We start from the raw sequence: 26,902 nt of genomic DNA, 5'->3' as shown, positions 1-26,902 counted from the left end.
AAGAATCAAGCCTACGATCTGCCATAAGCAATAGAATAAGGCACCAAAATTTCTCTTTTAAAAACCAACCAGGAAAAAAAAAAAAAAAAAAAAAAAAAAAAAGACTGTCACAGATTAAAGGGCTCCACTGACTCCTGTTCGTTTTGGATATAAATAAGTTTTACCCTCCAGATCTACTTTCAATGGCCCCTGTGGTAGAATTATAAGCCAAAAGGAATGACTAGGTGCTAACGAGATATACTTCTGAAGCCAGCCTGCTCAGTCCTATAGTCTCAGCACCCAGGAGGCTGAGGCAAGAGGCCTATCGGAGCTCACAGTGTGCCGGAGCTCCATAGTCAGCACCAGATCTGCTATGGCTATACAAAAGACCCTGTCTCAAAAATAAAACAAGCAAATAACAAAAACGTCTTCCTGGTGTGTGGTGAGCAAAGGTGACTGCTAGACAGCTGCTATACTGCTACCTTAGGCACTGACAGACGGATCAAGAAACACAGTTTTATAAATCATTTCTGCTTAAAACTCAAGTCTACATTTTTTCTAAATATTATGTTATTCTGTATGCACGCGTGCACGCACGCACGCACACACGCACCCACCCACCCAGGCACCACAGCAAACACACAAGGGTCAGAAGACAACAGCAGGGAATTGGTTCTCTCCTTCCACTTTCATGTGGGTTTCAGGGGCTGAACTCAGGCCAGCAGCCTTGTCCAGCAACTGCCTTTAGCTGCTGAGATATCTCTTCTATCCTCAGTCCACATTAAAAACAAAAATATTTATTTTATGTATATGTCTGCACACCAGAAGAAGGAATCGGATCCCATTACAGATGGCTGTGAGTCACCATGTGGGCAGCGCAGGGGAACTCAGGACCTCTGGAAGGACAGCAGTGCTCCTCAGTGCTGAGCCATTTCACAGCGCCTCTGTCTACATTTTGAAGGTCATGATTTCCCTGTAGGGCTTTATCTACACCCTACAAAACACGCTCATAAGAGCAAAACACACCAGTAAAAGGGAACAGGCTCCAGCGAGGAGACATGACTGCAAGGTGAGCATCTGACACTCAAGAGCGGTTTGCTGCAAACAGTGAAGCAGCCTCTGCCTGAGCCTCATGCCACTTACTCAAGTTTCAGAAGCAGCAGGCTGAGTGAGAATCAGGTTATTCAACAACAAAAACTGTTTTAAATGTTCATAACTCCTACCTGAACATTTAGTTGTAAACTTCAAAGAGCACAGTTTAGGAAAAATGAAGAACAGATTGCTCATACCAGGAAGCTACAAATGGATTCTACCACAGAGGAGCTTCACCCTAGGAACTGTAGCGGGTGTGACTGAGGTTGTGGTGATTAGAGTAATAGTACATACAGTATCCAAACCTATAAACAGTCAATGTTCTGTGAAAAGAATGTTTGATATTGGGTAGCTATTTAAAACTTGCCATCAGCGGCAAGTCATGTTCTGAAGTACTAAACAACATAAAGTAGGGCATGCCACCACAGAGATAGCACATGTGGGTTCCAACGGCTTCAATGTGCAAGCTCCAGATAAAATAACCTTTACTAGGGTCTCTTGACCTCCTGTGTTCTGCTGCAATACTCATCTGCTGGAGAAAGAATAGAGCGATGGAGAGAACCATCTAGTGTGCAGTGTAGAGCAACTAGCCATCTTTGTCCTGCAGTTAGCTCGGGCTTCAGTAAGGCTAGCACTAACTGTGGTGGCTCTTCACTGATAATGTTCATAGCCCCTACAATGTCAAGATAATTTTTAAATAATCATTTTCTGCACAAATACAGTATCTGGTTTTGTAGATGACACAAAGGCTTAGAGCCTTAGAGAGTTATAATGCTGGAGGAAACAAATGTGAGGAATGGTTAAAAGTAAGTGTAGTAGTCAGTTTCCTTAGACTTTGGTAAAAAATATCAGAGTACAACCTACTCATAAAGCTACTGTAACAGATAAATTATGACTGACATGGGCCTAGTCACAGAAACACAGTTTTAAAGTGAACTTCACCATCTCAAATCCATATTAAGTTCACTCACTGCACACTTACTGAGTTGGTGTAAGATACAAAGAGTTACAAAAGAAGATACAAAGATCCACAAGAGTTACAACGTGCCTAGTAAATGTGTCAAAGTGCATTAAGACACAGAAGCGGCCCACTGACAGCAATTACTGCCAGGAAGGGGATGGAATGGAGCAGAACTTCACAGAGGGTCCCGAGAGATGAAAGTTTCCCAGGCACGAGAGAAGGGGGAAATGTGCAAAGTATGAGGTCTGCCTGCTCTCTGTGGTCCAGGAAGGCTAGTTTTACTAGTAAAAGGGGACAGAAAAGCTGGCAGGGACAAGAACCGCAGGTGCACATCATGCTGCACAGTTTGACTTTCACAGAACAAATTAAGAAAACAACAAAAGCTTTAAGATAGTGGGTGAAGTGATTCTCCAGCAGACCTTATTCCCAAACAAACCTAAAAGTAGACCTTTAAATACTTACCCAACCCTAGTAAGCTGATAAACAGGATATGGGAAAAGTAATGGAATAAACCCTTATCATTCTCACAGGCAATTTAATTATAAGTTCACTGATTCTAATCATTAAAAGAAGAAAAATTAAGTTGAAGTTGAGTAGTAATGTTACTCACTTCCATGGGACGTGGTAGGGAATTTTCAATTGCAGTTATTTTACCACTTCCATCTTTTCCCCACCGGTCATGACTGTCAAATCCAGATGAACCCTTGCTGTGCTAGTTAGTTTTTGTTACCTTGACACAAACTAGAGTCATCTGTGAAGAGGGCCCCTTCAACTGAGGAACTGTCTGCATTAGATTGGCCAAGGGGATGATCTTGATGTGGGGAGAGTACAGAGCACAGAGGGCAGTGCCATCCCTGGGTTCTGCTTCAGCTCCTATCAAGGCGGCCCTCAATGACACACTGCAAGCTGAATGATGAAGTAACCTCTCCCTCCCTCCCCGAAAGGCAGGGTTTCTCTGCATAGTCCCTAGCTATCCTGGAACTCTGTAGACCAGCCTTACCTTCAACTTAGAGATTCACCTGCCTCTGCCTACAGAGTGCTGGGACTAAAGAAGTGCACCACCACACTCAGCTGAAATAACCCTTTTCTTCCCCCAAGGTACTTTTAGTCACTAGAAAACTGTGAGCATAGTATATTTTCTTTTTCCTTGACATAAATGTTTCCTTAAACATAAATGTTTAAAACTATGAAAATAAATAAATAGTAAGTGCCAACTCAAAGATTTCATAAAGAATGAAACTTAGGTACTTAGGTAATTTCTAGAAAGGTGAATGAAATGAATGCAAGCAATGGATTTCAAAAAATTCCCCCAATAGCATAATCTTAATGTAGGCCTGAGCTCTGAAAGACATCACAACATACTTCTATGGCCTGGCACTCAAATGCAGAAAGCCACAACACTGGCAAATAAAGTAGGAAGAACATTTCCCACCGTTGGCAATCTGTGAACTCGGGGGCCTTTCTGGGTTGGCTCATTGAAGACTACTAAAACAGCAGTGGATTGGAAGAGCCAGTTCTACAGAGTGGACTCTCATAGCTCAAAAAGGGCAAAGACACTCGTAACAACTTCAAGCTTCCCTTTTCCACTATGCAAATAAACAATGTATTAACATGTATTCTTACCTACTTAATAGCCACCAGAGCACTTAACTAATATGACTATTTATACTGAGCTCTAAGAACATTTTTTCACTTAATATTAAGACCCAAAAAGTGATCTGGGCGGAAGCAGCTGGTAACTACTAAAGAATGGGGGAGGGAGGGAAAGGCCCATATGGTCTTTATACCGTAAGGATACAGCAGCGCCTAGTACAGGCTATTAGTATTAACTAAGAATGGCCACCTTAGCAGACAAGAGCATTATTTTAATAAAGCAGAAGAGTACCTTATTAACCTGGTATTCCTTGAGCATCAAAGTAACTGAGAGTAAAGCATAGCACAACTCTTTCACACACCTACGCCTGGACAACTCACACCTCTTCCTTTTCCTGTCTCCCTGTACAGGGAGAGTGGCTGGTAATCACTTACATTAACAAGAGACTCCTTAAACTTGATGTGAAGTCGGTAATTAGAAAGGGCAATGATGGCATCCTCAGCACGTCCCACATACTCTGTGCTCTCTCCATGAAGTTCAAGAAAAGGGACCTGAAAAACAGAAGAAGAAACCTTTCAGAGCTCCAGAGCAGAGAAGCCAAATCTCCAAAAGCAAGCAGGTGAATAAATCATCACGTGAAAAGAAGACAAACTCTCTGCCATACAAGTTTAAAGAAAGAATCCAAAAGATGGCATATCCAAAAAAAGTCTAAATTATGGACTTCTAAAGGGAATAATCATCTCAAACAATGACTTTTTAAGAAATAACTTGCAAAAATGAATGGAGTTTTCCAGGTTGCATTTTTATAAGTACCATTTAAGATGTGTCTACTATATATTACTTCAACCCACTAGTTCTGCTCCATCATTACTGTGATGCCAAACACACATTACAGAATTAATTAATTAATTAATTAATTATTTATTTATTTTGGTTTTTCGAGACAGGGTTTCTCTGTGTAGCCTTGGCTGTCCTGGACTCGCATTGTAGACCAGGCTGGCCTCGAACTCACAGGGATCCACCTGCCTCTGCCTCCCGAGTGCTGGGATTAAAGGTTTCCACTACCACCCAGCTCATATTACAGAATTTAAAATGGCTTGTAATTACCTGAAGATTCTCATCCTCCCGAATCAGCTGCTTCCTGGGAAAGATCTGATTGGCCTGGATGCACTCAAGGCTATGCCGCATTTCTTCATCCTGGAAAATCCCACAATGTTTAAATAATTTTCAAACTTTTACTAATCATCCATATTTTATTTTTCTGCCATGTCTACTTTCATAATCACAATAATAATCCAATGACCAGCACGAAATACTTTAGATACAGGAATGAACACTCTGTTCAAAACAAAACTACACACATACATAACACACTCATACATACATACATATACACTCATACAACACATACATACATACATACATACATACATACATACATCAGACGATGTTACAGAGAACAATTTCTTTAGTCCTCAAAGCTTTGCTTATACATCCCTAGGATTAGTGAGATGTATCTGGCTGTGTTCCATCTTTTCTGCCAATATGGCCCAGATGCCACTGAAACACCCACTGTGTTTTTTAGTAAAAGATACGGGAAGGGTATGTACATCACCCCATCTGCTATGGGGTCAAAAGAGTGTTGAAGACACAATAGGAAAGGCAGGAAATTGTTTCTGTCTAAAAAACAAGTTCATATAGAATGTGTGCTATGTGTGATCAGGTGCATTAATTAGCTCAATGTGACCATTCTATATTATATGCTTATTTTGCAATACATTTCACAATAAATATTTCACAATTCTGCCAATCAATTAAAGAAAAAAGTGTGAGTGGCTATCTCACAATTCTCTACACACACACACACACACACACACACACACACACACACACACACACACACCATTTTCACTGTGTCTTGCTTCCTAGATTTAGGAAGAGAGAGGAAGTGAACCTGGGCCTCACATATGCAACATACACTGAGCTACACCCCCAAACCAGCTTCCTAGTAAAGGAGGAAATGAAAACGCTGGAGTCCAAGCATTGCCTATTTCAATCTTGCCTCCACTGACTGACTGACTTAATGTATGCTGCTCTTAGGATTCAGCTTCTATAAATACAGCTATCCTATTTCTATTGGATTGGTACTGAGAAACTGACAAAGGAGGTAGAGATAAATTAGAGACTGGCAAAAAAAGATTATTCCTTACAAAAGAAAAATAGATATATTAGTGTTCATGTATTATCAAGACAAAAGTCCAACTCTAATTTTCTTATTTTTGGTTCTTACCATGACCAGGCCAGGTCAAGAGAGAGTCCGTCCTTCTCCAGTCTCTGACAAGGCTCTTCTTTCTCTTCTGCTTGAGACCTTTATTTTAGGAAGAAAAAAAGAAAGGGGTAAAATTGCCAATGGTTTTTCCCCTACTTGGCCATACCCTAATTAAAGAGGTTGCATATATAGACCTGAAAGTCAACCATAGTCAGCCCAGAAAAAGTTGCCTATCAGCCAGCTAAATTGTCATCATTAGTTCTAAACTAAATAATGCCTTTGTGACACTACTACTAACTTAAACTAGTTCTGTAAGAAAAGTGAAAACACTAACATTCCTGTGTTGACAGTAATTTTCAAATGTTACACACCTTGCAGAAAGATTTTTAAAAAGCAATAATGAGGCTGGGTGCATCTCCCAGCACTTGAGATGCAGAGGCAGTTGGATCCCTGTGAGTTCAAGGCCAGCCTGGTCTACAATGTGAGTCCAGGGCAGCTAAGGCTACAGAGAGACACTGTCTTGAAAAACAAAACAAAACAAAACAAAATGCAATAATGAAAATCAGCCTGCAAACAGAATAGTCTACTAATGTATCAAGATGTTTGTGTAGCTTATCTTACTGAAAATGGGTCTCCCCATCTAAGGATACACGGTATTACTTTATTATTCTGATATCCTGTGCTTACCTGAAAAATTATTTACTACTGTAATAGTTTCACCTGTGTTTCTAAGAACAAAAGAAGAGCACCCAACTAGAAAAATGCAAAGGTGGGCTACTAGGAGTGCTATGCCTTTCTCTGCATAGGTTAGCACACATATATCCAGTATTTTATTTTGCTGAAGTTTGCAAGAAAGAAAGAAAGAAAGAAAGAAAGAAAGAAAGAAAGAAAGAAAGAAAGAAAGACAGACAGACAGGCAAAAGATGATATTTGAGGAGTCTGATCCTCATCTGCCGTAGGAGCAGCATGAAGTAAGTGAAAGAGAGCATGAAAGGAAGGCAGGGCCAGGGCCAAGCACCTCTGCTGGGCTATGAGAAGAGGCTGACTTTCACAGAGCACTCTGGCTGGGGGCTTGGTACTAGTTGGCTGATGGAAACAAGGGGCAAAGGAAGCTACTGAGAGCTGCTGGAAGTGACAAATCCAATAAAAAGCACTGGACTGACAAACGCTGTTGCCAGATTCTCCACAGTCTTTGAAGCATCTAGTCACCAAAACAACAACAAAATCAATCCACTAAATGTGAACGTTTCCTCAAGCCTTACTAGACTGGAAAACTGGAGAACTATCAAACCTCAGACAGGATGTCAAAAAGACTCGGGAGATTCATATACATGTATGAAATTATTAAAGAATATATTAATATTTTAAAAATGACTCGTACTTGAGAGTTGGCTCACTGGTTAAGAACATGTATTACTCTTTCAGTGGACCTGAGTTCAATGCCCAGCATCCTTATCAGGCGGCTTGGAACCTCCTATTGCTCCACCTCTAGAGGATATGCTGTCTTTAGCCTCCAAGGGGACCAATCCACACGTGACATACGTTAACACAAACAAACACACAATACAAAATAATGTAAGGGCAAGAGAAATGACTCAGGAGTTAAGAGCCCTGGCTGCTCTTCTAGAGAAGTTGAACATCCCCAAGGCCACATGGCTACTCACAACATCTACCTAGAACTGCAGCTCAGCGGCCTGATGCCTTCTTCCGGCCTCCATGGACACCAGCTAGGCACATACATGGCACTCAGACATACATGCAGTCAAAACACCCATACACATAAAATAAAAATAGTAAATGTTTATTTGTAAAATATAAAATAAATCTTTTTTTTTTTAAAGAGCAAGATGATTTTTATGAGCCAACCTAAAGAGATTTACTGGTCAAAATAGTTAAGAGCAATGAACTGAGCTTCACTGTCTTTAAATATGAATTCATAACAAAACACATTCTCCGATACATACCCACTGGAGATGCAAGGGAAACAATCTCTTGTTTTTAAATATTGGCTAAGAATCAGCCTGAGCTGGAAATCTAGCTCATGCCTAGCACATGCAGTATAAGGCCCTAGGTTAAATTCCTAACACAGTAAGATAAACACCCTGCCTTTCATATACAAATAAAACCTATGTAGTTAAGAAAGAAGTATTCTGCCTACTACATAAAGGGGAGAATCAGACACTACTCTTACGACTGCTGGTAAAATGTAAGATGCAAAGAATGATCTGGTCTATAAAAGAAATTACCCAAATTCTCAAATAAATTTCCAGACAACAGAGTTGAAAGGGAAGCTTATAAATTAAGAGACTCTAGTGGGGACTGGAGATATGACTCAGCAGTTAAGAGCACTTGTTCTTCCAGAAGAGCAGAGTTCGGTTCCCAGCATCCACATGGCATTCACAACTATCTGTCTGTCACTCCAGTTCCAAGAGATATGACACCTTCTGATTGAATGGGCACCCAGCCTGCACATAGTACATACACAAACATCCAGAAATGTATAGATAGTTCTAAGATAAGCAACTGTTTCAACCAATTGCAACATCAGGACATTACTTGGATCCTAATTCAAAAAGAGTATAAAAACAAATTGAAACATTATGAGAACTTTGACAACAATACTTGATGTTATTACATGGCTTATTAACTATATATACAGTTGTGCTATGGATTTTTTGCACGTGGTTTTAGGCTTGTTTTTTCTAAAAGGGTTCATCTTTTAACTATATCACTGAACTACACACAGATGAAATGGTAAACAAAGGGGCAGGTGGAATGAAGAGGACTTCTACAACACCACGGGGCGTGAGTGCTGGACAACACTGTAGAAAACTTCTCATCCAATTTGGACCATTATTTCAATCTCCTACTAAGCCTGGAATCTCTCAACATCTAGAAACTGAACCACAAATGCAACCACTAGATTGCTTAACTGTTCTCTCTAAAATTGGGGGGCCCACTCCCAAGTATCATGTGCCCCAATTGAACCCGAAGAAACCTTAAGAGAACGATGCCCCATGCCCTCAAAGGGGGGGGGGGGCGCTGAATAGGTTGTTGTATGCTCGCTTGATCTACAAATGCTTAATCTCATCAGGAGGTGGCCATAAGTCATTATTGGTCTTATTCAGAGAAAAAATTAGGGGAAACGCAGGAACGTCTCTCTTTGCCTTTATCTTGCATACGCAGGCAAGGAGATGGGAGCCGAAAAGAAAGAAAGGGAGTTTAAGAAACATGGAGGGCAGAACAAAAGCTAGATGATTGAACCTACTCTTTAACTTGATGCCTTAATTGTTACTTATAAGGAAGGTTATGTCTAAGTCATTGCTATAGAATTTAGTGTTTTGATACAAAACATGGGCATGTCAAATACCTGGCAGATTTTAACACATGAATATATATCCTAAGTCTAACAGATAGATATGACTCTATTGATATATGAGGTAAAATAGTTGAATAAGGTCTTCAAGAGCCTCAGGGGCGCACAGAATATGGCATTTAAAGCTGTTCTTACAATCCTAAATTTCTTCGACAACAAGACAAGTTAACTCCTGACAACACACAGCCGACCTCAAAGAAGATGATGAGCAAAGAGCCTCCTTATGGACATGGCTTCAAAGGTGGCAAAATGTCCTCGTTCCTGCCACAAACAGAATCTGTCTAAAAATGGGCAACTTAGATGCAGGCAGAGTTGACGGCCGCACTCTGCCAAGTCAGGGTAAGCAAGTCCTCAATAGTTCCTGCCCTGTGAACAAGTCTGGCAGAAATATTAGGCCAGAAAGTTGAAGATGAGTCTCCAACGTTATAAAGTGTATTGGGTGACCGGTCAGGAATTAAACTGTCTTAAGTCAATTTGTATATTTTGGAAGCTGCTAACCCACACTGCTGGTTCAATCAGGATTTTAAGTTTTATTCCTTCTCAAGTCTCTGGGGGGCATTGAAGACAAGGTAGTATAGTTTTATAACCAAGTTTAGCTGGTTAGGGGACAAGATCATTTTAGATCAAGATAAAGAAGTTAAGCTATTAGAGTTGAGATAGGGTAGATATTGAATCTCATTCGGAAATTTAGACCCAACAAGACAGGAAAAACACTTACTTCAAATGAGACGAATGCAGATGACCAAGTCACTATGAATGTAACATGTATAGAACTCATTATTCTCATGATTGTCACATGGTTCTCCCTGCTGTATGTACTTTTGTAGTTTGTTTTATACACATGTAATAAAGTAAAAGTACTAAATTAAAACAAGAAAAGAAAAAAAGATGGGGCACAAGCTGTAATTTTTCAAGACCAGTGAGATGGGTAAATGGAGATGAAATTATTTTCTCCGCTTTTGTATTCATTTTTTTAATAATAAAATTTCCTTACCATCGTTCAAGACCCTCAAATATACAGTATAGCACTTTTAAGTTTTCAAAGGAACTACAAAGAGGATGTTGAAGCTCTAACTGCATTTCTGTGCATTTCATCTCTATTATTCCATATCTTGATAGACAAAATATGCAATCAACCTTGATGTTCACCGAATGAGTAACTATATATACAATGAAACAACAGTCAGCCATAAAAAGAAGAGAATTCTATCACTGTAGCAATGTGATGGAATTAGAGGGCATTATGTTAAGAGAAGTAGATTAAAAACAGAAAAATAAATACTGTATTTTTACTTTATATATGACACATGAAAACTAAAATTTTCATCTCAAACAAGTTGACAATGTAACAGTTGTCACTAGAACCTGGGAAGGGTGCTGGGGAAGGAGATGAGTGAGGTAGTTAGTGGGTAAACAAGTACAGTGGTTAAAAGAGGAACAACTTCTAATGCCTGACAGCACAAGAGACTACATACAGAGAGTAAGGGGTTCCAGATGCTCCTCACACAAAGACACTGAGATGTATCATACAGGTTGTATTCACATAGAGAAATGTACTAATATAGTCTACAATTCATAATAACTGTGTGCCAATTAAGCATGTGTGTTTGTACATATGTGTGTAGATATATATACATATATACAATACTGGAGAACTAATTTAAAAATCAAAGTGTCAGCCTCATAAAACTAGTGTTAATATTTATCAAAATGCATCTAGTGTCTATTAATATTTTTCTAAATTTCCAAAGAAAATTTAGAGAAGGACACATATATCAAAGCTAGCTATAAGAAATAAAATGCAGTCAACATCAATGACAGTGAAGTATAAATCAAGACCCAGTTACAAAGTAAACTCTTGATGAGAGTAAGCATATCATATACACAGAAGCTATGTTTCCTAACAAATTCTTTTTGGGGGGCGGAGAGAAGCCAGGATGACAGGATCTTTCTGGAACTCATTGGCTGGCCTCAAAACTCACAGAAATCCTACTGCCTCTGCCCCCCAAGTACTGGGATTTAAGGCACGTACTACCATGCCTGGCCTAACTTTTTTGTAAGTATAAATCCTATGAAAGTTGTACTCAATTTAAAGTATTCACTCAAAGATAATGTCTTCTATTTCTGTAACAAATAATGATCCTAAAAAAAAAGATTGCAAAAGGCTTACTTTTAAATAAAGGTGACCAATCAGAAATGACAATCTTCTGGCATAGGGACCACCATCCATTCTTGACCCAACAAAGACCTTTACATATTTAAAAAAAAAAAAAAAACTAAAAAGCCACTGAGGCGAAAACGTGCTGGCTGGATCAGAAAGCTGCAAATTTTGAAGGTGGAGATTTGCATAAAGAAAGGACCATGTCAACACAGGGTAAAGACTGCACTCCAAGTACAGTAACTACCAATTGCAGACTGACAGGATCTGATGATTTTATGAGCCCTCTGGCTGATGTGGGATAAATGGATTAGAGGAAGAAAACAATTTTTAAAAATTAGGAAACAACTATAGGAAAAGGATGGTATTTCTATTTAGAACAGAGACAGGGCCATATAGACAAGAAAAACTAGGTATTTGAAGAATGTTTGAAAATTTAACAAGGGTGTGTATTAAAGCCTGGCAGTGAGAGCTAAACAAAATTAGAGAATTTATAACTTAGGCCAGAATTGCACTGCCTGGCGTCAAACTAACCCAGCAATCTGCTCTAATCTTCTAGCTTCTTCTCATTTTCTGGCTTGTTCCATCTTCACCTGAGTGCTCTCTCTGTAACCCATCTCTCCATTATTGTCCTAGGAAAACTGTCCCCTCCTCTCTGTAAAACTGCTTAAGTAGCTTCCCTTTCCTCTCTCTCTTCTCATGAGTGTTGGGCGTATCCTATTCTGTCATGTCTTCTCTGATTCGTGACCTTTTCTGCCACTCAATCAGACATCACTTTCAAACATGGGTGCTTCCTTCTACAAACTAACTCTACCTTCATTGTTTGGGATTAAAGGCATGGGCCACCACACCTGGACCTAAGCTTTTCTTACTTGATACTTGCTCTATACTAGGTTGGCCTTGAACTCTGATCTGCTTGCCTCTGTCTCCTGGATTAAAGGCGTGTTTGTAATCCAGCCAGATGATCTTACAGATCTACAAGGTCTTTGGATGTGCTCTCTTGCCAGAACAGCCAGGTTCTGAATTAACAATCCTCTGCTGCACTTCTTTCCACCCACATTTATGTACAGCTACCATTAACTATTTTATACTTTTATTTCCAAAAAAAGTATGCATTTATAAAAACACATAAAACATAACCCCAAAAGTGGAAGGGGAATTAAGAGAATCACACTATATTTACTATTCTCTAATCTATTTTATTCGAATAATAAATCAAATTCTTCCTTTATCAGTACATACATTTGGGTTGCAGTTCAATATTTCATTATATCTCAATCTATCATAATCTACAGACTACTTGGTCAAATATTTATATTGTTTCCATTTTCCCATAATCACTCAAAAGGCCATTTAAAACAACAATAAAACCTATCCTTCCATCTCTAGACAAGTCACTATTTCAGTAGTACTGGGTCTTAAACAATTTATTAAATGAAAAATATAAACCTTGGAGGAAGGAATATAAGGGTTATTATTACTAAAGAGTACACATACATATGCTTCTAAAATCACCAGCATATCAAAGACTATGTTGCTTTTGTTTGTTTGCTTTGTCTTTTGAGGCACGATCAGGAAATGAAAGCACAGCTGACCTCAAACTTAGAATTTTCGGTTTCTTGGAAGCTGGGATTATAAGCACATTCCCACCCCAGGCTTCAACTCTGTAAAAGTTCTAAGTGTTCTGTTATTTTTTTTTTTAAATTAAGGTAAATTACACATAAGCAGTATCTGCATTAACTATAAAGCACTTTTGTATGTGTACAGAAAAATGACACAGTAATAGTTAACAGTCCCTCTAAATGGGGGAGGAGGGGAGGAGGACTAGGGATGCAGATGCAGGTCAGCTGGTAGAGTTAGTGCAAGGGCCTGAGGCTCCATCACCAGATCCCAAAAGCTGGGTACAGTGACACAACACACACTTACACCCCAGCAGTTGGGAGATAGATTAAGACTGGAATTCAAGGTTACCCTTAGCTACAGAATGAGCCAGGGACTAGTTAGTCTGTGGCACAAGACCCTATCTCAAAAAGAAAGGAACCAGGAAGAGAGTCTTCCCATCTTCATACTTTTACAACATTTACATTTCTAATTAGATGGGTTTAGTTTCGTCTGGTTAGTTCTAAGGCGGACTCTTGTTGTGTTAGACCAGGCTGGCCTTAAATTTGTGACCCTCAACCTTCTGAGTGATGAGGTTACAGGTGTACACTACCCCATCAGGCATTATTATTACTACCGCTACCACTACTACTTTTTATGTGTAAGAGTGTTTTGCTTACATGCATGTATGTGTACCAAATGTATGCCTGAAGTCTAAGATCAAAAGAAGGCATTGGGTGCTCTGGAGCTGGAGTCACAAACAACTGTGAGCCACCATGTGGTGCTGACAATCGAACCCACACCCTCTGTAAGAGCAACAAGTGCTCTTAACCACTAAGCCACCTCTCCTGCCCCTGGCTTTGGTTTTCTAGCACAGTCTCATACTATAGCCCAGGCTGGCCTGGAACTCACGCTGTAACCCAGAACTGGCAGAGAGCTTTCTGCCTCAACCTCCCAAGTGATCAGATTACAGAAACAAAACTACCATGCCAGCTACAAGCCGTACTTAAAAGGAAATTGAAAACAACTATTATATAAAAGAGTTTCATTTAACCAGATTACAAAAAACAATTACTGATATAAAGCAATGACTGAGCATGTAGCAGCTGTAAGTCCTGATTATGCTGTGCACAAGTGGAGCATCTCTTATCAAAAATGCATCAGATTGGCAGGGTTCAGATTTCAGGAATTTTTTTTTCCTTCAGACTTTGGAACACTTAAGATTGTGGGCTTGGGGATTAGGAATGCCAGGCCTATATTAGAGTTATGACTGTAAATGAAAATCATATTTCTGTGAGTCTCAGCTTCATGTGATATTTTTAGGATTCTCAGCAGCATAATTGTCTTTTTATGGTCACTGCTACTACCACTCAATATAAGATAATAAATGCTCCTACAGGTATAGGCTGTCTTTGGTAAGACAGTGTCCCCAAAATAGTCTTTATACACTTCAAGCTTTAAAACAAAGGTGGAGGGCTGAAGAGATGGCTCAGAGGTTAAGGGCACTTGACCTGGCACGAACACTGGGCAAGGTCATTGTGTATGGGTGACTGAGGAGAGGGCAGGCTAGAAAACAAGCCAGTATTCTTTAAAATTCTGTTTTCTCAGACCATTATGTTAGGGGAGGTCCCCTAAAGCTAATAATAATATATTAAATCTGTACGGAGAACTGGAGAGATGGCTCAGCGGTTAAGAGCACTGACTGCTCTTCCAGAGGACCCAGGTTCAATTCTTAGCAACCACATGGCAGCTCACAACTGTCTGTAACTCCAACTGGCACCCTCACATAGACACGTGCAGGGAAAATGAGATAAAATAAACTAAATAAATTGAAGTAAATAATAAAATAAACTAAATAAATTAAAAATATTTTTAAAAATCCATAAAGAAACCTGCTGCTTTGTAAGCTAATCACAAAATAAAATTTAAGACAAAAAAATGTTTCAGCAGAGGTACCTTGTATAAGTAGATAAAGCTACTCCCAGAATTCCCTAAAATGCCAGGATGAGCTACTTCTCTATGAACTGTTAGTCAAGAAGGCCTGTGGGTTACCCAAACACTATGCCACTACATTGATTGCCCACTAGAATTACACAGTAAAACTCTATTCCTTACGACACCACAAGCTTTGGTCACAGGACATACAGAAATCAAGTTTTAACTAAACTGGAAGCTTCCTCCCTTTTAGCAGGCTTTCACAGAGACAGAAGGTGCTCCCCATGCAGGAGAACTGTCATTAGCAGTCAGACTCAGCTGTGAACCCTGTGTGCAATACTAGACAGGCCAGACATGCCCACTAGAGCAACAATGGCAAGTCTGTTAAAGGAATAACGGCTTCTGGTTGAGTTTACCTCTCCACTGAGGGGAACTCTTGCCTGGTACTGTAAACTTAGTGAAAATCCCCTGGCTTGGAAAGTCATACACTGTACTAGGTAAGCTACTGTTGTCCTTTTGTTAAGTGAGTATGGCATTCCTGTCGAACTGCCTTCTAAATATTTTTATTTATCCCCACAAAACAGTGCTACTCTTGTCTTTGGTCAAGAAGCTTATTTTTGCAGGGAGCGGAGGTAGAAACTTGTAACTGGTCAAAATAAGTGATGAAAGCTGAGCTATACATGAGATTCCTGCACTACCCTCTCCAAACTCAGGAAATACTGTAAGGGGGTAGGAGGCGGGGAGGGGGAGGAGGCGGAGAGAACGTATAAGTGGAGAAGAGGTGGAGCATGTGCATGTGTGCTCATCAATGTGAAGGCCTCTAATCAGTGGCCACTGTGCTGACGAGGGCAGGGCCTGCTGCTGAACTGAGGCTCGCCGACACGGTGCTCTAGCTAGCCAGCTTGCACCAGGGATTCCCGGTCTCTGCCCGGAAGTACTAGAATTACAGACAGGCGGCTTTTATGTAGGTGCTGGAGACCTGTGCTTGCACAGAACTCTCTCTGAGCCATCGCCCCAGGCAGGCTACCACACTCTTGCACTCACAGCAGGAGCACGGGTTGGTCAGCGTTATGTCAGGAGTGGGATGTGAGGAGGGTAGGAGGAAGGCCCATTCTTTCTTGAGAATATCAACAAAGTTAATGGTAGCTGGAGGCAGGAGAGGCATCTCCTTTTTTTCTTTTTTTCTTTTTTTTGGAGAGGCACTTTTTCCAGGGGTACAGCCACAAGTAAAGTGATCATAAATAACATTTCATCCAGGCAACCCTAATTAAACACAGTGGGTCATGAAAGGAGGAAGGAAGGGGAAAGAGAGGGATGCGGGATGAAGGAAAGGAAAGACATGACGAAGGATCAGTGAGAGAATGAAAAGGAAAAAAGGCCATGGGGGTAAACATAATCAAAATATATACAAATGTGAAAATATTATAATAAGCCCATTACGATATATAAGTAATATATGCTAATTTAAAAACAGAGCTAAGTATAGTGGCATACACTTTTAATCTCAGCACTCAGGAGGCAGTGGCAGGCAGATCTCTGAATTCAAGGACAGCCAGGTCTACACAGTTGAGATCTTGTCTCTGAAAATAAATAAAATAAATAGCTGGAGATGTAGCTTAGTTGGCAGAGTGCTTTCCTAGCATGCATGAAGCCCTGAGTTTGGTCCCCCAAACTTGCTGATAGTGCAAGTCTGTAATCCCAGGAGGATCATGGGCATCTTCATCACATATCTGTCACATAGTTAATCTAAGGCCAGACTCTGCTTCAAAATAAACAAACACATAACACATCTCACAGTTGTACTGCTTACTCTAGTAATGAGATCTTGACTTTCACTTAAATATCTATTTAAGACAGTGTAAAAATAAGAACTGAAGTTCAGTTTCAAAAGCTCCAAAATGGTGGCTGGAGAGATCGCTGAGTGGTTAAGAGTGATTACTGCTCTTCTATAGAAATTTGAGTTTGTTTCCCAGGATCCACATGGGACACTTTTCAAACCACCTGTCACTCCAGCTCCAGAAGATTGAAAACACACACACACACACACACACACACACACACACACACACACACACACACACACACCCTACACACAAATTAAAAACTTCAAAAGCTCCAGAAGGGTAAACATTTACTTTAGACAAAAGAGTTAACGCAAAGCCCAACTATTTAACAGTTTCAGGCATAAAGAACATCACATTATGACACAAATGCATATGAGAAAGGTAATCTGGCCTGAGTCCTAATGAAAATGGACAGGGACAGTGTCACCAAACTAATTTGTAAATACATTTTCCCTGCATCAAATCAGAAGAGTTCTTGCCGGAGAAAAACAAGCTTACCAAATGAGTATTGTCCTGAGAACTTTTTCTTCTACAAGGTTTCACAAGGAAATCTGCAAGAGAAACAAACATTCTCTCATCAAGTCATGCCATTGCAGAGCCCTTTTCTACACCAACAGCGTGTTGAACTGCTGTAGAGTCTCTTGGTGAACTGTCAGACTTGCTTCTTACATGGACCAGAAACCTAAGAAGCTCCTATATGCGCGAACAAGCGTTGCCTCTCACAGCTGGCCAGGGAAATCTCTGCGGCTGCCCCAGCCGTTCTACCCTAGCCTTGGGCTTCTAGCTTAAAGGTCTTGTTGCTGTAGTAGTTTAAGAGTGCTGTTGTTGTTGTTGTTGTTGTTGTTGTTGTTCATACAACTGAATTCTAGCCCGGTGGTGGCGGCACACGTCTTTGATCCCAGCACTCGGGAGGCAGAGGCAGGTGGGTCTCTGTGAGTTTTGAGGTCAGCCTGGTCTACAAAGCAAGCCCAGGACAACCAAGGCTACACAGAGAAACCCTGTCTAAAAAAACAAATCAAGTTAAACCAAATAAACAAGGCCCCCTAAACTATTTTGGCGGGGTGGACAGTGGGTAAACAGATCTTGTTGGCTCTGGTGTGTCTTCGGGGAAAAATGGAGTACTTTCTAGATGGTCCTGTCTCACTTTTCAAATGGAGGGTAAGAGTCCAAAACTTTAAGAAGGTAATATTAAATCTTCATTTCTAAATAATCTTATTTTCCACGGAAATGAAAACAAAAGGACTTTCTTGCTTATAAACAGTAAGAAATAGAGCTGGGCGTGGTGGCCCACGCCTTTGATCCTAGCACTCGAGAGGCAGAGGCAGGTGGATTGCTGTGAGTTTGAGGTCAGCCTGGTGTACAAAGTCCCAGGCTACACAGAGAGACCCTGTCTCGAGGGGGGAAAAGAGTAAGAAACAGATTCAGACACAATTGAACACAGAGGAGACATTTAAAAATTCGTGGCTGGAGAGGCTGAACAAAATGACTATGATTAACACTTGTTCCCTGAACCTACAGTTCCTTTGCAGTCTTTGCTACTGAAACCAAGAATAAATGAAAACGGAAAGTAGGACACATTTCAAAGAATGAGGTAATGGAGGGCCACTCATCTAACAGCGTGTGTGGATGGGCAGGTGATGTGGCCCCTGTGCAGCTGCCATCTGGTCTGAGTGCAACTTTCTCAAACAGTGACATTTTGTCATTTATAAGCATGCTTTGTCAAGACAAACATCAGTACATACCGAAGGAGTCAGTGTCCTGATGCAGTGAGACCACCAAGCAACAAGTTTAAAATCAACACCAGAAGCTGTGTCTCTTTTACCTTTCCAGAAACACTAAAGACTAAGAGCCCTGAATACAACTGCATGATTACTACACTTCTCTGCCAGCTGTGGGGCACAGATAAGTAGCTAAAATATTATCATGCCTTGCACAGAAACAACCATCCTTCTCTGGAGGGGAAAAAAAAGCATAAGTTGTCAGAAACAGCTAGACTCCATGTTATTACACTTCCATATCAAAAAAACCATACACTGGTAACAAGGTGCTTTGAACTCCTTGTTGTTCAAAGCTGTCAATGCTAAAAGAAAATGTTTGGTTTCAACAGAAAATAACCAAAGGACCAATCTGGTACAGCTGTGGTATTAGACAAAGGATGTACAGTGTATGGCTCATGAGTTATAAAAATTTATTTTTTTTGACTGTGGGAGAGATTCTGAATATACTCCTCGAAAGAGTGTCTATCTCCAATAGGATTTCAGCTGGTGATCAATATTGAGTTGAAGGTCATTTGTGTTCAATCAGTAGCCCAACTGCTGGCAGCAACTTTTCCAACAGTGGACCTCAAAATGTAACAAGTCTACACCAAAGTAACTGTGCTTAGCCATTTTTAGATATTAAGATTTTTAACCACCTGCTTGCCCTTAAGCCCAACCAGCACTCAGGCGGCAGAGACAGGTGTGAGTTCAAGGCCAGTCTGGTCTACAAAGCTGAGTCCAGGACAGCCAAAGCTACACAGAGAAGTCCTGTTTCAGCCAGGCATGGTGGTGCACGCCTTTAATCCCAGCACTTGGGAGGCAGAGACGGGCGGATCATTGTGAGTTCAGGGCCAGCCTAGTCTGCAAAGCGAGTCCAGGACAGCCAAGGCTACATAGAGAGCTTGTCTCGGAAAACCAAAAAATAAGAAAGAACAAAAGAAAGAGAAAAAAGAAAAAAAAAACTTCAAAAATGGAAAGAAAATACATTCTTCTGATTTGCTCTTCATAATTCTGTGCAGAATACATTCTGTTCCTCTTTGATTTAGATGTATTAAGCCATTAACAGAAATACAAGAAAGTTCCACAAGTAAGCTATAGTGTTGTTTTCTGACTTCCCCTATAAAGAAGGCATTACTTTACTACTGAAATTAAGAATTAAAAGCCATTTTGGAGCAGGAAGATAGTTCAATGAGTTGGGGGAGGGGCTGGAGAGATGCCTCAGCAAGCAGAAGCTGCTCTTCCTGAGGTCCTGAGTTCAATCCTCAGCACCCACATGGAGGCTTACAGCCATCTGTACTGGGTTTTGATACCTTCTTCTGGCATGCAAGAATACATGAAGGCAGAGCACTCATACATCAAATAAATAAAAATCTTAAAAAAAAAACCAAACTCAGTTTGGATTCCATATGAAAGCTACAGACCTGTGCTAGGGAGGTAGCGACAAGGCCAGGTTCAGAGACTGTGTAAAAACTAAGGTGGAAATCAAGACACCCAATGTCAACCTTAGGCTTCCTAATCCATGTGTGCACCCCCCACACACTGTAAGGCAGCATTTAGGTAGGCTTACCATCTAAAATGAGGGAATGGTCCCTACTTCCGGGGCGGGGGGCAAAATTTGCTGAAAATAAAAGTGTGTGGGACTGGAAATGGAGTTCAGCAGTTAGCAGCATTTGCTGCTTAATTATAAGGACCCACATTCAGTTCCCAGTGCCCACATCGGGCAGCCCAGGGGCCCAAGGCAGCCTCTGAAGGCAGCCACACATCCATGTGTGCACACACAAACAAGCAAGCAAACAAAAAATTAAGTAAATAAAATCATTTAAAAGTTTCTCATTTTATTTTACATGTGGGCATATACATACAGGGCCCCAGGGAGGTCAGAAGAGGACTTCATATCCTTTGGAGCTAGATACAGATGGTTGTGAGCTGCCATATGGCTGTTAGGAAATAAACTCAGGTCCTCTAGAAGAGCAGCAAGTTTTCTTCGCTTTCTGAGTCATCTTTCCAGACTCTAAAATTATTTTTTTAAGACTGTTCAAGTCTCAATTATTTGGGAAAAATGATAGAAAAATCTACCGTGCAACCACTAGAAATTAATATAATCAAAAGCCAAGTGGGATCAATTTGTCTAAGTGTCAGAGATAGTTTATTATTTATAATTGCTGTGGAAACAGCAGAAAGACTATCTAGAGCGCCGGAAAAAAAGTTTCCTGACTTTTGTTCCTTTGGGAAGGCAAATTTCCTATAAACACTCATTAATGTCTTACACTTGGCACTTGCTCTTGGTTAACTGTGGCCATTATCCACATTCCTTTCCCCCTACTTTGCACTAAATCAGTCCTCAATGCACAGATCAGATATTCTATTAAAATAGAAAGACAATTCAAATTCCAGAAGGTCATAAAAACTTAAATTCTCCTAATAGTAAGTTTACAATTACTTCTCCTCCCTTAACATTTTCTTAGCACTAAACCACAAAATCTATCCGCTCTGCTCCCCAATAGTTAGAAAAACTTAAATGGATTTTCTTAGATAAAAGATTTAAAATACCTGTCCCTATGAGGATGGAGTAATTTTAAACAAATTCTCAAAAGGATTCTGTAATAATCTTTAAGTTAAGAACCCTTTTTAAAGAATTTTAAAAGAATCTCATATATGAGTACTATATTTACATTGCAAGAACTATTCAACCTGTAAGTTATATTAGAAAGACAAAAACAAATTTAAAGGCCACTAAAGCTCTATATAAAATTTACAAAAAAAAAAAAAAGAAAAAGAAAAAATCAATGTAGTTTTGAAATCTGCCAAGTTAACACTGCTTATGTATTTATGCTCCTGAATCTTTCTACAAAGCAGAAATTTCTGAACACTATTCTCTAAACCTCATATCCAACAGCTGCCTAACAAACTCTTAAAAAAAAAAAGCCTAATCTGAAGGTCAGCATGCTAAAACAACCCAAAAACTATTTCCATGTGTGTCTTATTTTCCTATCTCCTCTAGACACTTGACACGTTAACCATGAATTCTTGGAAAAGTATGAAAGTAAACCACACTCCAAAAAAAAAAAGAAAAAGAAAGAAAGAAAAGAACCAGTACCCCAAACTGAGCTGATCTTTTACACTGCTTATCATGTCTGAACATTTTCTTAGGACAGCCATGGCTACACAGCGAAGTCCTGCCTCTAAACAAACAAATAAATAAGAAAATAAACTTCACACTTATGTCATCACAATTAAAAGCTGCTGTGCTTGAGGCTAAACAGATACTCAGGGGTTAAACGCATTTCTCACTCTTGTAGATGGCCTGGATTTGACTGTCAGCCCCTCGCAGTGGCTGACAGCTACCCTTAACTCCAGTTCTGGGGACAGAACGCCCTCTTCTAACCTCTGCAGGCACTAGGCATGCATGCGGAGCACAGACAAAAGTGCAAGCAAACCAGCACACACACAGGGTTTTTTGTTTTTGTTTTTGTTTTTTTTTTACCTAGCACGTACAAAACAAAAAACTGTCTACCTCTCCGGCCTCTAAAGTGCATTCAGAAAATAGTACACTCAAAGAAATAAAGCTCACAAGGTAAAGGCTGTATGAAATAAAAAGGGCCTACTCTTCTACTGGCCTAGTTAAAATTTATACTCTGGCAATTAGGTAGGGGGCTACTCATATTTCTGGAAAAAAGCCAATAAAAACTCAAATAACCTCCAATAACCACATACCACAATGAGTGCTCTGTTTGTGCAGCAAACTCAAATACCTAGCCTCTCTAAGCAGTCCTTCTTAGAATATTTAAAGCCAAGAGACCAGAAATCAGCATCTTCAACACATATTCAGGGAAAAACCAAAACTCAAACCAACTACCCTTTACATTGGCAATGTTTACTCCTGTAAACAAAAGGGTATATATAGCTGCCATTATAATATATACAGGGAAAATGAAAAAAAAAAAAAAAACAACCCAGAACTTTTCAACTAATGCCAAAGAGTTCACCACTATGTTTTATTTATGAAAAGAAAATCAAAAGTATCAAGTTAAGGGCTAATAAAATGTTTTAAGTAAAAGGAATTCTCCCTTGTGCTGTTAAGTAACTACATTGAAGTCAGCAGGTCAGAAAAGTTTAAACAACCTTGAGTCACAGAGAAGACCAAATCCAGAACAATGGCTTTAAAAGCTTCTTCAGCTATTTTTTTTTTAATTTTTTTTTCTTTTTCTTTTTTTTGTTTTTTTGGGTTTTTTTGTTTGTTTTTTTGTTTGTTTGGGTTTTGTTTTGTTTTTCAAGACAGGGTCTCTCTGTGTAGCCTTGACTGTCCTGGACTCACTTTGTAGACCAGGCTGGCCTTGAACTCACAGCAATCCACCTGCCTCTGCTCAAGTGCTGGGATTAAAGGCGTGTGCCACCACTGCTCAGCCAACTATTAATCTTACTCAGTTGAAAAATCAGAAGACTTCTGAAACAGTCTCAAGATGAAAGAACAGCCAAACATTATATCCAAAAACAGTGCTCATACATCAAAACCAGAGACTAGCTGGGTGCAATGGTGAGGCTTACACAGGAAGACTTCAGGTTTAGGCAATGACTTCCACCTCTAAATAAATAACTACTACTCAATTCAGAAAAAAGAAAACTACATAGTTAAATAAACAAATCATCCAAGGAAGAAAAACAGTCATACATATAAGAAACTGTACAATGGACATAGGTCGTATAAAATAGCTATATGTAGCAGTCCCCACACTTGGAAAGACAGTAAGACAGACAGACAGACAGACAGACAGACAGACACACACACACACACACACACACACACACACACACACACACACACACACCATACAATAGGCGGGATACATGGCATTCACGAATAGTAAGGTTTCGTGCCTACCAAGTTGCTTTTTGAAACTTCCTGTTTCAATAGTAAAGTTAAGCAGTTGAATGCCACTGACACTAAGCCAAACCATGGGTCTTGTTTCTGCCCTGTGTGATCTTCCATGTGGCAAACCCCAAGTAATGATAAACATGGCCCTACAATCTGTCCTACATTATTTACTAGTAAGCACAATAAAGTGCAGCCATGAGCTGGGTGGTGGTGGTGGCGCACACCTTTAATCTCAGCACCCTGTAGGCAGAGGCAGGCGGATCTCTGTGAGTTCGAGGCCAGCCTGGTCTACAAAGTTAGTCCAGGACAGCCAAGGCTACACAGAGAAGCCCTGTTTCGAAAAACAAAAAACAAAAACATGTGCAACCATGAATATTTACTATCTTCCTAAAGTTAAAAAAATATATAGCCATTTTGTAACATTGGGGTCTTTTTTGGTTGGTTGGTTTTTCAAGACAGGGTTTCTCTGTGTAGCCTTGACTGTCTTGGACTCGCTTTGTAGACCAGGCTGGCCTTGAACTCACAGCGATCTGTCTGCCTCTGCCTCCTGAGTGCATTTTGTCACACTGTAAAGCAAAGTGTATTTCAAACCCAGGCAGTCTGCTTTATCTTTAAAGTTTAGTTTTGTTTTGTCAGTTTTTCAAGACAGGGTTTCTCTGTGCAGCCCTGGTTATCCTAGACTCAGTTTGTAGACCAGGCTAGCCTTGAACTCACAACGATCTGCTTGCCTCTGCTTCTCCAGTGCTGGGATTAAAGGCGTGCGCCTCCGCCCCCACCCCCACCCCCCGCAGTAATCTTTAAAGTTTTAAAGGGTATCTTTGAGTTTCAGGAGAACTTGGTATACAACCTGGTAACACCAGTTTTTTGTTTTTGTTTTTAACTCACATTAGCCCATACCTGATACACTATGCTCATTTAAAGTGTATTTTTTTTCCAAATATTTAAGTCCACAGTTTAATGGGCATTCACACTGCTGTACAATCAATATCTAGAAAAATCACTATCCACATTGTAGAATTTTTTACCCTACTAAGCTGCATTTCTCCCTCATGCTCTTGTAATTCATTGCTTCCTCTCAGTCTCCCTATTCACAATCACTTTGTTTTTATGGATTTGGCCATTCTAGGTAGCTCAAATAAATGAACTCATAAAGTACTTATTTTGTATCTGGCTTATTTGGCTTAGCACAGTATTTTCTAAGTTTGTTGTGTGCAGCATATAAAGAACTGTATTCCTGTTTAAGACAGAGTACCATTCCTCCATCTACATATTCTTTGTTGCTGGTAGACATTTAGAGTGTTCTACCTTTGAATACTATGAACAATGTTGTGGACAATGGCGAAAAGAACTGTTGAGTGGGCCAAGCATGGTGGCTCACTTCTGTAACTCTAGCTCTGGGAGGTTAAAGCAAGAGATGATGACAGAGTTTCCAGCCAACCTCATGTAGTTTGTGAGTTTTCCTTTTGTAAAGGTTTCTGTATATAGCCAGATGCAGAGCAGCTAAATCACACCGTAAGGTAGTTTAATTTCTGAGCCCACCAGACAAGTTTTCCATGGTGCTTAAAACACGACACCAGTGTGCTAATTTTTTATACCCTAGTCAATACTTTCACCTTTTAAAAACATTTCAAAATACTTATTTAATGTCTATACATTTGTGTGTGTGCACCTCATGCCTACAGGATTTGAGGGGGTCAGAAGAGGGCACCGGATTCCTCAGAATTGAACTTGCAGGTACAGGTGCTTTTATAATACTGAGCTATCATTCCAGCCTCCTCCTTCACTTTTTGGATAATAGCCATCCTAAGGAGTGCAAAGCTGTATCTTCCTTCAGCTTGCATTTCCCTAATGACTAGTGACATCAAGGGGCCTTTTCCTGTATTTACTGGTCATATTAACTTTTTTGGAGAAACGTCTACTCAAGTTTTTTTCCTTTTGCTGCTACTGAGCTGCTAGTCTAAATAACCAATCCCTTGTATTAATTTTTCAAATATCTATAGTTATTAGGATAGAAATGTTTGATTCCACCTCATTACTTAAGCAGAACTCTTAAGCTACTTCTTTTGGCCTAGGAAATGCTATGGAAATAATTTAGAGAGAAGTAAGAGGAAAACGAGAGTCCGGGCTGTGGAACAACGATCAGGAAAGTCCTAAGAGAACTATACCAAGGCTCGTGGAGATCCCTCAAAGCTGCAGTCACTTCATTCCGACCTGTCGTCCTCAAGATGCTCAATTGTCTTTTAAATTCCTCCTTCAATTATGTAAAATGCTGCAGTATTTTGCTAAAGACCCATATCTCCCTCTTGTTTAAGCTTTTACTGAGTCTCTGTGTCGCCAGTAACAGAAAGTCCTGAAAAATAAACCATAGTTACGGTATGTTAAAAACAACAAAGTTAAAGAATTATTGCAACCTAGACAAATCATTCTGTTCACTATTTCCTTTATCAAGTGAACACAAAATACTTTTCCTAATAATTGTTGGATGATACCCATGAGACACTGAATATCTAACCAAAACTTGGTTTTTAAAATCTTACCATAGTTTTGTTAATGAAGTATTCATTTGAGTTCATTCTTTCTAACTTCTCATTCACACTAACATGAAAATTAGAATTTAGATTGGCTCAGGCTCCTGACTCAGGCCAGAAGAGGTGGCGCACGCCTATAATCCCAGCACTTGGGAGGCAGAAGCAGGCGGATCTCTGTGAGTTCGAGGCCAGCCAGGCCTACAAAGTGAGTCAAGGACAGCCAAGGCTACACAGAGAGACCCTGTCTCGAAAAACAAAAACAAAAACTAAGGAGGATATGGATGCCATTATTAGTGGCATGTACACGTGCATACACACTGAATGTGCCTATATGAAAGATATTTAGCCTCAAAGAGAAATATTTTTTCATATCCCTAGGGTTTTGACTAGTTTATCCCCCTCTAAACAAAAAGTCTACTTTCAATGCAGCATTGTTTATTACCTACTTAGTGTAAATTTTTTGTTTTGTTTTGTTTGTTGAGACAGGGTTTTGCTATATAGCTCTGGCTGTCCTAAAACTCACTATGTAGACCAGGCTAGCCTGACATCACAGAAAGGCCTCTGCCTTCTCTACTTCAAGAATGCTGGAATTAAAGGCATGCCCTCACCACACCAGGATGCTTAGTATAATTTAATAAAAATGATTAAAAAAATACTTAAAGAGGGTCTTACTTAGATAAAACTCCTCTGTGGAGGTTGCCTCAATTTTGGGGTAAAATATAAAACGTTTTAAATATGTTAAAGCATTTAAGCATCCCCCTCAAGGGGAGGAGGTTGAGGCAGAGTTTTTCTGTGTAGCCTTCACTGTTCTAGACTCACTTTGTAGACCAGGCTGGCCTTAAACTCATAGAGATCTGCCTGCCTTTGCCTCCCCCTGCCTGGCTCCTTATCCAGATCTTAAGTGAGAAAATAAAACATTATAGGACATTTTAAGAGT

At 39.9% G+C, this 26,902-nt stretch overlaps 1 protein-coding gene across 8 annotated transcripts in view; it reads right to left on the bottom strand.

The window, feature by feature from the left end:
* MTMR3 (myotubularin related protein 3) overlaps nt 1-26,902 on the bottom strand; it is a 92,067-nt gene that overhangs the window by 33,821 nt on the left and 31,344 nt on the right. For 6 of the 8 annotated variants that reach the window (XM_084798676.1, XM_084798682.1, XM_084798680.1 and 3 more), the window contains exons 2-5: nt 17,306-17,358; nt 5,917-5,994; nt 4,734-4,823; nt 4,061-4,177 (exon numbers count right to left, since the gene is read on the bottom strand). In XM_084798676.1, the coding sequence (XP_084654802.1) occupies nt 4,061-4,177; nt 4,734-4,823; nt 5,917-5,919 (210 nt within the window). In that variant the 5' untranslated portion in view covers nt 5,920-5,994; nt 17,306-17,358. Of the gene's footprint in view, nt 1-4,060; nt 4,178-4,733; nt 4,824-5,916; nt 5,995-17,305; nt 17,359-25,602; nt 25,788-26,902 lie in introns of all 8 variants that reach the window. The other 2 variants (XM_084798677.1, XM_084798678.1) reach the window with 2 other exon arrangements.

The sequence above is a fragment of the Acomys minous genome, assembly GCF_964271855.1.
Source record: "Acomys minous genome assembly, chromosome: 10".
Classification (NCBI taxonomy): Eukaryota; Metazoa; Chordata; class Mammalia; order Rodentia; family Muridae; genus Acomys; species Acomys minous.
The sequence above is the reverse complement of the archived record's forward strand: the minus strand, read 5'-3'. Positions and strand labels throughout refer to the sequence as shown.